This window comes from Chiloscyllium punctatum, chromosome 33 (assembly GCF_047496795.1).
Source record: "Chiloscyllium punctatum isolate Juve2018m chromosome 33, sChiPun1.3, whole genome shotgun sequence".
In the NCBI taxonomy this organism is placed as follows: Eukaryota; Metazoa; Chordata; class Chondrichthyes; order Orectolobiformes; family Hemiscylliidae; genus Chiloscyllium; species Chiloscyllium punctatum.
In genome coordinates this window covers 21774297-21786868 of record NC_092771.1, presented here as the reverse complement: position 1 = coordinate 21786868, position 12572 = coordinate 21774297, and the positions used below count along the sequence as shown (strand labels likewise).

Sequence of the window (12572 nt, the reverse complement as noted above, 5' to 3'; positions counted from 1 at the left end):
CACAGTCCAAAGATGTGCAGGCCAGGTGAATTGGCCATGCTAAATTGCCCATAGTGTTAGGTAAGGGGTAAATGTAGCTGTAGATGTAGGGGTATGGGTGGGTTACGCTTCGGCGGGGCGGTGTGGACTTGTTGGGCCGAAGGGCCTGTTTCCACACTGTAAGTAATCTAAGTAATCTAAGTAACATATAGGTCGAAGAGCCATAAATCTTTCACATTCAAGTCGCAAGTTTGACTTTCAAAGCAAATTTCAAGTCACTTACCATTTCACGATGTCCCTGTGATTGATGGGGAGCTGCTGAAAAGAGGCAAAAGTGCCTTTTTCTTGATTACAATCTACAATAATTAAAACTGGCTGAAAGGGTCTTATTAGAGGTGAGATGCAAGTAATGCATCTTTCACTGAAGTCTGTGACAATTACTTTATAAATATTTTTATTACAATTGAATTTTTTTAATCATAAAATTACTTTAAAATAGAAGAACAATTTTGCAATATAACAACAATAAAATGTAAACAAACTACTACTCTACTCCACAAACAATTTAGGAACAAAAAACTCCACACAAACTACAATTCAATAAATAACTAAATCAAAACATAAAGCAACTAAATTAAATGGAGTTGAACCAAGGCAAATTCCATTAAACTACGTTAAAGTTGCAACACTCAGCACAATCCCAAAGCTCCCCATCAGCAGGGACATCAGTTGGCATACCCGTATTTGTTCAGAATTCTTCCTCCCAGGGGCCCCTGCCAGACACAGCCCTCATGGCCACACAAAGGCCCTGACCAATAAGTCTGCATTTATATGGTTCACAAAGGGCCACCACGTCCTATTAAAAAAGTCCTGTTTTCTGGTGCACCATACTTGTAAGGAAGTCCAGGAGGACATGCTCCACAACTAACCTACGCCATCCCGAGTCCTGGGGGATTTTTCGACACCCAACCCATCCGAATGGTCTTCCTTGCCAAAATGAAAGAATATTAAACAATGTCTTCCAATGCGCGCCCAAAGAGGGGAGATTCAGCAAATGTAAGAGGAAGGACACCGGATCTATCTCGACCTCTGTTCCCATGACCACTTCCAAAACACTCACTATAGTGCCCCAATACCTACGAAGCTTGTGGCATGATCACAAGCAATGAATAAGAGTACCAACATCTATTTTACATTTGAGGGCGACATAATTCTTAATCACACCAAAAATAAAGGTGACCCAGAGTGTGGGATCACTGTATTCTTGGTCTTGACCATACATCCTGGAAGATTTTGAGAACTACAAACCTTCTTTCAACACTGACTACGATTATTTTCAAAACAATACCTATAGCTTTATCTGAGCATACAAACATGGAATGGTGCATGGAACAAGAGAAACCAGAGTTATTCTATAGAAATGCTTTCAAACAAAGAGCCTCATACCAAGAACAGCGCCCACTACTTGAACCACACTTAGAAGCATGACCAGTAATAGTCAAGCCATCTGATCCAGATCAGCCATAATTTAATTGGCAAAGATGCAATACTGATACAAAAACAAATTTAAATGAGCTCAATGCTAACATACAAAAAATGTTTTATTAACAAAAACACAAATTGCCGGAGAAGCTCAGCGGGACTGGAAGCATCTGCGAAGAGAAATCAGAGTTAACGGATTCCTCAGAACTGATGGCAGCTATGAAAATATCGAGTCATATGCATAAGATGGGATGGGGGCATGGGATAAGGAGTAAATGTTGGGTGAGGAAAGAGCCCAAAGACAGGGAAGAATAATTGGACAGACAAAGGAGTGGATAGCGATCTGGTTAGATAGGTGAATAGTTGTTAATAGATATTATTAGCAGCTAACAATAGGTAGTGCATAATGGCAGACTGTGAGATAACCTGGAGTGTGGAGTGGGGGGGCCCCCAAGTGGAAAGTGAGAAGCTGTTGTTCTTTCCGGCTGCACTGAGCTTCGCTGGAGCACTGCAGCAAGCCTGAGACAGAGGTATCAGCCAGGGTACAGGGTGGGGTGTAAAAGTGGCAGGCAACTAAAAGCTCAGGGTCTTTTCTGCAGACAGAACACAGATATTCTCAGTCCCCACTTGGGACCTGCAGCCCTCCAGACTCCCTATCGAGTTCAATAATTTTAGGGCCTGAACTCTTCCATGTTCATGTCCCCAACCCCACACACCAGACGTTATCATCATCTTGTCGGTTATTACACACAACCCATTGTTAGCCACTAACAGTCCCCATTTAGAGCTATTTCACCCTTCTAACCAGTTCGCTATCCACTCCTTTGTCTGTCAAACTGCTCTTCTCTCTCTTTGGGCTTTATAATCACTTTTCATTTACTCCTCAACCCTACCTTCTGCATATAAACTGACATTTTCTTAGCCAACATCAGTTCTGAGGAAGAGAGTCACTTGATCCAAAATGTTAACTCCGATTTCTCTTTACAGATCCTGTCAGACCCACTCAGCTTTTCCAGCAACTTATATTTTCATTTCTGCTTTACACCATCCGCAGTTCTTTCAATTCTTAGAAAATGTTTGATACCTCTTTCACTTCAAACTTCAGCTGGAGATCTGTCAATTCCTCACAGACACTCTCCAGGTCCTCTTGCTGAACATGATAGGGCTGTGCATCGCCAGCTGCCATTACAAGTTTACTTGGCAAGTCAACTTCTTCCTTTGCATCACAGAACTCTGCTTCAGATTCCAGTGAACCTAAGAAACAAGACTGCATATAGTTGAAAGGAAACAAGAAACCATGACCGTTTCAAAACAGTAGTACTCAAATTATTACAGACATAAAACATTTGCAGGCAATAAGCAAAACAAAACAACCCACCTCCAAGACCAAGCAGAACTTGATAAAATCAGACAGCTGTATGGCTGCAAGTTCAGAATCCACAAATCCATCACTGGTCTTGTAATAGTTTCTTAACCAAAAGTAACACAAACTGATGTGGACATCAGGTATAAATTAATTAAAATTAAATATTAAACTGATAGTTAGTAGTAATTAAGTCTAATATAACTGGTAGATCGCAAAAGCAATTGTGCGCAAATGCACAAGGCCCTCCTTGTCAGTACGACATTTGAGCCAAACTGAAAAGTATGGCTAATACTAACTCTGGCAAAAGTTCCTTCCACCTGAAGTAAATTGTTGCACCATCTCACAAGCTGCATCAACCAAAAGAGCAAGGGAAATGGGCGCATGAGGGCACGTTCCAAGTTCACCTCCATGCCCCAACTCCAAAATAAATCAGTGTTCCTTCATAATCTCTCAGTCAAAATCCTGAAATTTCCTACCCAACAGCACTGTAGTAACACCTTCACCACTCAAGACTGCAGTATTTCGAAAGGTCTACCACCACCTCAAAAGACAGTAGGCATGGTCAATAAAAAAGAGACAGTACAGGGAGCAATATTCACATTCCAACAACAAATTCAAAAATCAAGTCATTTCGTTTCAGCTGTGCACTTTCCATGGCCGACGACAACACTGGCCAGTGATACACAAGTCTGACATTTCCATGTACTGTATCCAATGAAAAGGACACAAACTTCTGACCAAAGTTTATCATACTGCAAAAGACTCAACTCCAACATTAGCTGTGCTGAAGCACAAAGCACATGACACTTCCCTACAGGCTAGTGAAGAATAACGAAAGCGCAGAACCCCAGTATCTTTTCCCAAGCGCAAGTAGGTGAAAGCGCAAAAGCAGGTTGTCTGCTCATTCCCTTGGCCAAACATGGAGATGATGAACGGAAGTTAAACCTAGTTCGACAAATATAAAATAGCTGTTTAGCTTATTAAAGGAAGGCAGCAAGATGGAGCACAGTTATTCAAATCGCACTGGGAAGAAAAATCATGATTTTAGAAATGTTTCACAAGGTAATGCTAAAAACACTCAAAATTCAACAGGACAAGATTCACTGACACTGAAGATCTAGGAGAATTTAGAACAGAAATGCAACAACTTTGAGAAGATTTGGAGCTCAGGTTGAAGTTCGGGATGTAAGTTTGCTCACTGAGCTGAAAGGTTTGTTTTTAGGCATTTTGGCACCATACTAGGTAACATCTTCAGTGAGCCTCCGGTGAAACACTGCGTGTTAGTGACCTGCCTTCTATTTGTGTGTTTCGGTTTCCTTGGGTTCACCCCAGGAAATGGCATTATCCACCCAAGGAAACCTAAATACAAACTGAAAGCGGATTACTAACACAAGTGCTTCACCGGAGGCTCACTGATGATTTTGCAGAGTATGGTAATGAAACGTCTAAAAACAAACCTTCCAGCTCAGCAAGCAAACCTACATCCAGAATGCAAGAAATATCAGTGGACCACAGGGCCATTCGAGCACACAATCATTAGTTGACCAGTGACCCAAATTTTACTTCCCGAATTATCCACATAGTCCGAACATCTATCGATCTTGACCTCAAACATGCTTGCCAACTGAGTATTCACAGTTCTTTGAAATACTCAGATCCTCAGAAAATCTTAGGTGACTTGACATACAAGAGGCTGAAAACATGTTTCGCCATGTTGGACAGACAAGAACTAGGGGACATAATATGACAGTAAGATGGAGATGAGGAGATTTCTCTGAGGGCCATGAGTCTATGGAATTCTCTTCCCTGAAGGCTGGGTCACTGACTATTAAGGTTTCAGGAGTAGGCAGGAAAGCAGCATTGGGGGGCAGAGTGGCCTTCTCCTGCTCCCAACTCGTTAGCTCAATTTCAAAATTCCAAAATTCTCAACCTCTAACTGAAGAAATTTCCCATTTTCATCCAAAGTAGCTGGCCCTTTATCTTGAGCCTTTTTTCCCGTAGTCTTAGACACTCCTGTCAGGGGAACTAGCCTTAGTAGTGAACCCTTCTCAGAATTTTATACATTTCAATGTGATTACCTCTTATTTTTCTAAACCTCAGGGAACAAAGGACCATTCTGCTCATTTAATCTCTTCTCATAGCACAACTATTACATTCCAGGAATCAATCAAATGAACCATTTTTCTTTCTACCTGCTTTACGGCAAGTACTCACTTCCTGAAGTAGAGACTTAAACAGTATAAAATGTCTTGGGTGCATTTGCATGAAAGCTCTACATAATTACAGCAAGATTTCATTACTCTTGTACTCCAATCCCACTTCAATCAAATCTTTCCTAACTGCATATTGTACCATAAGGTTAACATTGTTTCAAGTGCCAGAACACCCACTGCTCTCATTACCAAAATCTAATAGCTTCTTGCCATTTAAAAAACTCAATTCTCACATTATACCTACCAAGATGAATAAATATCTTCACATGTCCCCCCATTATTCCCTTTTCTTTTGCAGATTCTACATTTCTCCTCTCAGTTTACTTTCTCTCACCTAACTTCGTATCATCAGAAAGTTGGGACACATTATCAATAACTGATCAAGGGACCAAATGTAAAGATTGTACATAATTTCACTGCTCACAGTGACCCATTTAATTGTACACTGTCCATTAGCCAACTCTCAATGACACTAACACGTTACACCTCACCCGACGAATCATCAGCTTGCATGTTTCGCCTTTGAAAATCCAAACATCTTTTGTCCACACAGCTTCAAAAAGAACTTTTATAGATTTGTCAAAACATGACTTTCCTTTCCTAAAGGATGCTGATTCTGGGCAATCATAAGTGATCTGATCCTTTCTTATGGATTCCATCAATTTCAAGACGACTAATGCCAGGCTAAATGGTCTCTCTCTCCCTTCTTTTCCTGAATAACATTATCGCATTAGGAAGGGAGATTCGGGTGAAAAGACATGTAGGGGTGATGTTGAGAAGCATTTCTTCGTACAGAGGACATCAGAAATGTAGAACTCTTTCTCTCTCTCACCCTGCCCTCATAAAACCCTGATGAAGCTAGGTCAATTGAAAAATTCAAAACTGATAGTGCCATAAAATTAGAGTCATAGAGATATACAGCATGGAAATTGACCCTTTGGTCCAACTCATCCATGCCGATCAGACATCCTCAATAAATCTAGTCCCATTTGTCAGCACTTCACTCACATCCCTCGAAACCTTTCCTATTCATATACCCATCCTGATGCTTTTTAAATATCAACAGCTTATAAAACAGTAACAATGCTCCTAGAATGAGGAAATCAACACTGAAAATACCTCAAAAAAAAAGGAGCAGCTCTTACAGCCACAATTTTTTCCCATCCTCCATTTTAGATTAATATCTTCACTAAATTTGTAAACAGTGAAGATGACAGAAACAATATGGGTTAAAAGCAATTAAATTGCAAATCAACTATTACTCCAATTAAAGATCAAAGATTCTAGATGTTCGATCACCTCTTCCTATTCTTATATTGCCATCATCAATCCATGACCAATAGTGCAAGTGAAGCTGTTAAATGACAGTGTAACATGACTTCAGAAGAAAGGTTTATAATGTTACACAAATAAAGTCTGAAGAGAGGAAGGAATTCAGATAAAAATAGCTACAAAACTGAGAGTGGGGAAAGAAAACATGAAAATAAGCTAGGACGAGTTAAATACAGATTTTAATCAGAATGTAAAATGGGACTACAGCACTGAAAGCAAAAATGGATCCTCTAAAGGAAGGGACAGGAGGAAATTATAATGAAGAATAAGGACATGGCAGAGATATCAAACAAATACTTTGCATCTTTCTTCAAGGTTGAAGACAAAGAGCATTCTGGAAACAGTACGGGACAAAGGAAAAACGTGGACAAAATAAATTCATCTTGTATTGGACACTGCAGTGCAGTGATCTCAAAACAATTAGTAATAGCTTGATAGGCTGAAAAGTTTTCATTCTCTCATGTTTAAACATTCTTAAGCTCCTGAACTAGGCTGACATTTTCCAGCCCAAAAGATGCAATAAACTATTATAAAGAGGTCTCTTTGAAATTTGGTACCTGAGAGATACTGGAAAGAATGTCATGAATTGAAATAAAAATGCAAAACTGCATATCAATTCATATATTTTCACAGGTATAACTGGAAGAGGCACAGAATCAAATTATGCTATTACACATTAATACCTTGGCAAGCATCTTCCATTTAGATATTAGATTCCCGACAGAGTGGAAGCAGGCCCTTCAGCCCAACAAGTCCATACCGACCCTCTGATGTTTTATAGAGGAGTTTTAAAAATAGAATTTACATTTCTGATAAATATTGAATGTAGGCAAACAAAAGAACACAATTTGAAAATACTGGAACATGCAGCAATAAAGTCATCAGGCCTAAGAAGTTAAGATTCTCGAGTCTTACTTGAATCATCTCCTTCCAGTGATGCTGCAGAACCAACAGCTACCAGATGAGGGTCAAACAACTTCCTTGGTTTTGCAGCCAATGATATCTATCACAACAATATACAAAGTATTATGCTCATATCATTTGATCAAGGAACACTGATTGAGTATACAAGTCTAAAGTTAAGGCTGAATACAAAAACATTTCAATATCAATCTTTTTAAGGTCTATTTAGATCATGAACATTGAGCTCTTCTTGAATATCACTCCAAAATCATGAGCCAGAAAGAGTCTGAATACATATTCAATGTGGTGGGGGTGGTGGTGGTGATGGTGATGGTGGTGATGATGATGGTGAGGATTAAAAACTCATGTCCAACAAGATGATTTTAAACACATGCTTAAAATCAAACTGACTGAAGAATTTCTACACTAGGAATTATTTGACGAGAATTCAAATCAATACAAGAAATATAAAGATTGCTTCGGAAAGGGACAGCAATAAAGTTTAGAGACATTAAAATGTTCCAAACACAAAACTGTTAAGTTTCTAGGATGAATCCAGTGTGAAGAAAATAATGACCAAATTTGTTGATATATTTCAAGAGTAACATGCTGCTGCAAATATAGAGGACAATTAAAAAACAATAAGTTCATTGCACAGGTTAAGGTAAAGTATATCCTTGGCGGGAAAGCAGGGATGAGGACCACTTACTGAACATTGACTTCAGCACATATGAAGAGACACATACTTATGTTGGTTGTACTTTGCAGATATACCTTTGTATATCTGTCTTTCTTTGAGAGTAAACCTAATTGAGTAGATTGACATCTGGTTCCTTCCTTCAACTGCAATAAGAGAGATTTAACAACAGCTAAGCTCATACGTAGTGTGTTGACTTAAATATTGCAGATTTAATGGGTCTGATTTTGCTGCAGCTGTTTGATGTGCAGAACACATGGTAACATGTGGGAGCTTGGTAATTTTACTGTTTCTTGATCTTAACATTACAGAAAAATCAGTAGGACCTCAACAGCAATGTCAAAAATTTAGAACACACTGTATACAGATTCCAGGGGAACAGATTATGACAGCATGAAAATAGCAAAACAGGAGAGAAAAAAAAATGTGATTGTCAAGATTGCATAATGCAGGAAACAGTAGCCAAGTACCAATAGACAAGTAACATTTGTACAGGGAAAAATGATTTAAAAAGATATACTGTATACTTCTTGCAATATAGATTTCAGAGAGGACACAAGCTGCTTAGAATCAGAGACAAACATTCTCCATTCAAATCATTAATGCAGTGCAAAAGTATAAGTCATCACACCAACCTTGGCTTTGATGGGAAATCTGGAGGATGACCTCAGAGGTAAGGGAATGCTATCAGTGAGCTCGAAAACACTTCTGATTTTTTGATCTGACATTCTGACATGGAGTAAAGGGAGTTCACCAGAGACTTTAAACCTAAAAAAAAAATTTGTTACAATTTGTCTGTATTGAATCCAGTACATGAGGAGACAGGAATTCTCAAATCAAACCTAACCTAGAACTGCATCAAATAGTTAATCACAGATCACAGAAAATCAGATACAGAGGAACCTTGATTATCCTAAGGACACAGGTGGGGAGTCTTTTGTTCAGTTAATCGAATTCCCGATAATCAAATGCCGGATAACAGTTTAGCCAAGCATCGGGACCTTGCGATCTTGCCAGATAATCTCATATTCGGATAATCGAATGCTGGATAAATCGAGGTTCCTCTGCACTACACTGGAGTAGACAAAAGGAGGTTGCATCCCAATAATGGCAGTGAATCATTTAAGGTGGGATGTCCACCATCACGGTCAGTGGCCAGGGTGACCTCACATCAGGTGGGAAACATGTTTAAAATGCAACGGCAAGCTCTTATGCCATGCAAAGGATGACAATATTCATTATGAAAGCACACCACATGGAGAGTCTGCTACACACAAACCATCCAGTATGAGTGGCCTACCAGTGAGATAACAGGACAAATTTGTGGTTCTTACTGTTGGGCTCGGAGAAGTGGAATGGACTGCAGGTGAATCAGTGCACTGAATGTACCACCCACAGAGAGTTAGTTGGCATAATTCAGGCAGTCAGGAATTAAAATCTAGTCCACTATTTCGAATAACAAAGGCATCATGTCATGTTATCAATTTGTCATGAAATAAAATTCATTTTATTGCAATTATGTAATGTTTCGATTTTTCGAAACCAATACTTTCAAATAATAAAAAATAGAGATTATACATCTTTACAAAAAAATGCAAATCCATGGCCAAGATAATTATTGCAGTGTTATTTCCATACATTACTCGATCTGTAGCCTTTTTTTTAAAAGATAAAGCAGCACACAAACAAAACAGTTTGCAAGATACAAACCTCTCTGACCTGATGTCTGGCAGTTAGCAGCACATGCCTACCATTGGCTTTAAGTTTGCAACAATGGGCTGCAAGTCCATGTCTCATAAATTCAGGTGCAGGATGTAGGGCATTGCTCATGGACAGGAATGAGGAGAAAGCAAGGAGGGAACTGCCTGGCAATACGGGTGGACTCTATTTTGGGGAGGATTGATTATTAGTTAGATGGACTTTGAGATTGGTAATGATGTCACTGGGAAAGCTTGCAAAAGCTACACAAACATTGTTTTAAAACGACACAGATGTGGCACCAAGGTAAAACAAGAACAATTTGAACTGTGCACAACGACAAAGCAGTCTGCTACAAGCAAAACCTTCAATTTGCCCATTCGCATCAGTGAATACTTACCTTTGGAACTAGGTGGGAAGTATAAGAGCAATACAACATTGCATAAGTGTAGAGGAAGAAGCTCATTGGCTAAAGAAGAGCAATGGGTTTTAATACAGACACAAGTGAACATATATTGGAATGGCCAATCTGTACTTAGCAAAGCATGGAGTCGAAAATAGGAGAAAGTGAGGACTGCAGATTCTGGAGATCAGACTCTGTGTGGCACTAGAAAAGCACAGCTAATCGGGTCAGGCAACATCCGAGAAGCAGGAGAGTCAACATTTCAAGCATTAGGTCTTCATCAGGAATGTTGAGGAGGTTGGGGCGCCAAGGAGATAAATGGGGGGTGAGAGAAAGAGTTAGCTAGGAATGCGATAGGTCAATGAAGGTGGGGTGTGATGATGATAGATCAGAGTGGAAGGATGGACTGGATAGGAAAGATGATAGACAGGTAGGACAATTCAAAAGGTTGGACAGTTCGAAGATTGGATCTGGGATAAGGTGGGGGTAGGGGAGATGAGGAAACTGATGAAAATGACTGATTCTGTGTGGTTGGAGGGCCCCAAAGCGGACGATGAAGTGTTCTACGTCCAGTCGAGTGGCTGGGTTTGGTGGTGGAGGCAACCCAGTACTTGCATGTCCATGGTGGAGTGGGAGAGGGGAGTTGATGTTATCAGCCACAGGGCACTGGGGTTGTTTAGCGGGTGTCCCAGAGATGGTCTCTGAAACCTTCTGCAAGTTTGCATCCTGTCTCCCTAATGTATAGGAGACCACATGAAGAGCATCAGACACAGAAGATGAGGTTGTTTGGAGATGCACAAAAATCTCTGCTGGATGTGGAAAGATCTTTTGGGGCCTTGGATGGCGGTGAGGGGGGACGTGCCGGTGCAGGTTTTACACCTCTTACAGTGGCAAGGAAAAGTGCCAGAGGGGAGGATTTTTTTTGGGGGGGGGCGGGGGGGAGAAAGAGAGAAAGAAGGTGTGGATTTAACAAGGAAGTTGCAGAGGGAATGGTTTCTGTGGAATGCTGAAAGGGCTGGAGAGGGAAATATATCTCTGGTGGCAGAAATGGCAGAGGAGGTTGGTCAGGTCGGGGGTTCTGTCCTTGTTGCGGTTGGAGGAGTGGGGCTCAAGGGTGGAGGTGCTAGAAGGGGAGGAGATACACCGGAGGGCATTGTTCACCAAGGAAAAGGTGTCGGTGTAACTGCGGAAGATGGACAGGCATAGCTCATGCCTGTGCAGGTGCTCAATACTACCTCTCTGACCTGAAGAAAGTGGGAAGAGAACTTGTTGAGGGCGAAGACGAGTTTAGCCAATCGAATGACCGGGTCAGTGGAAGGGTACTGGTTGGGTCAGCTGGAGAAGAAGAAATGGAGGGCTTGGAAGTACGCCTTTGTCATAGCTGATGGACATGTACAGGGCCTGGATGCCCATGGTGAAGATGCAGCACTGGGGACTGGGGAATCAAAAGTTGTGGAGGGCGTGGGCGGTGTCCCAAATGTATGTAGGGAGATCCTGGACCAAGGGGAACAGGATGGCGTCAAGGTATGCGGAGTTACGTTCGATGGGGCAGAAGCAGGCAGAGACAATGGGTCAACTGGGGCAGTCAGTTTTGTGCAAGAGGTAGAACCAGGCGGTGCAGGGTTCCAGAACTGAGGTTGGAGCCTGTGGATAGGAGATCCCCAGAGGTGAAGTACTTGCGGATGATCTGGGAGAAGATAGTTTGGTGATCAGAAGTGAAGTCATGGTCGAGGGAGCAGTAGGTGGTGGTTTTATTTTTAAACACAGGTCGGTGCACCAAACTGCCACTGTGCACCCCCTTGTCCATTGGTTTGATGGTGAGGTTGGGTTGGAGTAGGAAATGGCCATTAAGTGGGGTGAAGTCAAGTTAATATTTTCATTTTTCCTCATTTAAAGTTGATCACTTTGAAACAGTGGTTTCCCAGTTCTTGGTTACAGTTCAAGCCATTGAACTTGCACTACCAATATCTATCTCTCAGCATCGTAACCAGACAGTGTCCATTAACAAGACTTGGAAATTAATACAGGTATATCTATCAGTTAACATACAAGCTGAATCAAAACACCAACTAAGCTACTGAAATAATAGGTGATATTCATTAAACCATGAACAGACATCTGAAATGCCTAATAAACCTGAACATTTATCTTCAAGAGAAGGTGATGTGTCAGAAGGTTCAGAGAAGATTAGCAATAATAATTCAAATCCAGAATTTCAAGTATCATAAACATGAAGCTGACAATTTTATTACAAGACATCTCCATGACTCTATGACACTTAAAGTGATTTGATCGATGTCTGTGGTACAGGTTCTTTGCCTGCATCACAACAGAACTAGAGAGCAATTTCAAAAGTATTAACTTCCAACAACGGATTTCTTCCCTCTCCTCCACTGTAAAGTCCTTCTCATTGTTGGGACAGGAGCAGCACTGGCTGGGCCAACATTTATTATCCATCCCTAAGTGCCCTGGAATAAGTGATGAGTTGCGTACTTAAAC

At 40.8% G+C, this 12572-nt stretch overlaps 1 protein-coding gene across 5 annotated transcripts in view; it reads right to left on the bottom strand.

Moving 5' to 3' along the window:
• Positions 1–12572, bottom strand: part of vps13c (vacuolar protein sorting 13 homolog C) — a 284102-nt gene that overhangs the window by 156793 nt on the left and 114737 nt on the right. For all 5 annotated transcript variants that reach the window (XM_072553135.1, XM_072553136.1, XM_072553137.1 and 2 more), the window contains 3 exons: positions 8608–8740; positions 7288–7375; positions 2546–2715 (listed from right to left, as the gene is read on the bottom strand). In XM_072553135.1, the coding sequence (XP_072409236.1) occupies positions 2546–2715; positions 7288–7375; positions 8608–8740 (391 nt within the window). The remainder of the gene's footprint in view (positions 1–2545; positions 2716–7287; positions 7376–8607; positions 8741–12572) is intronic.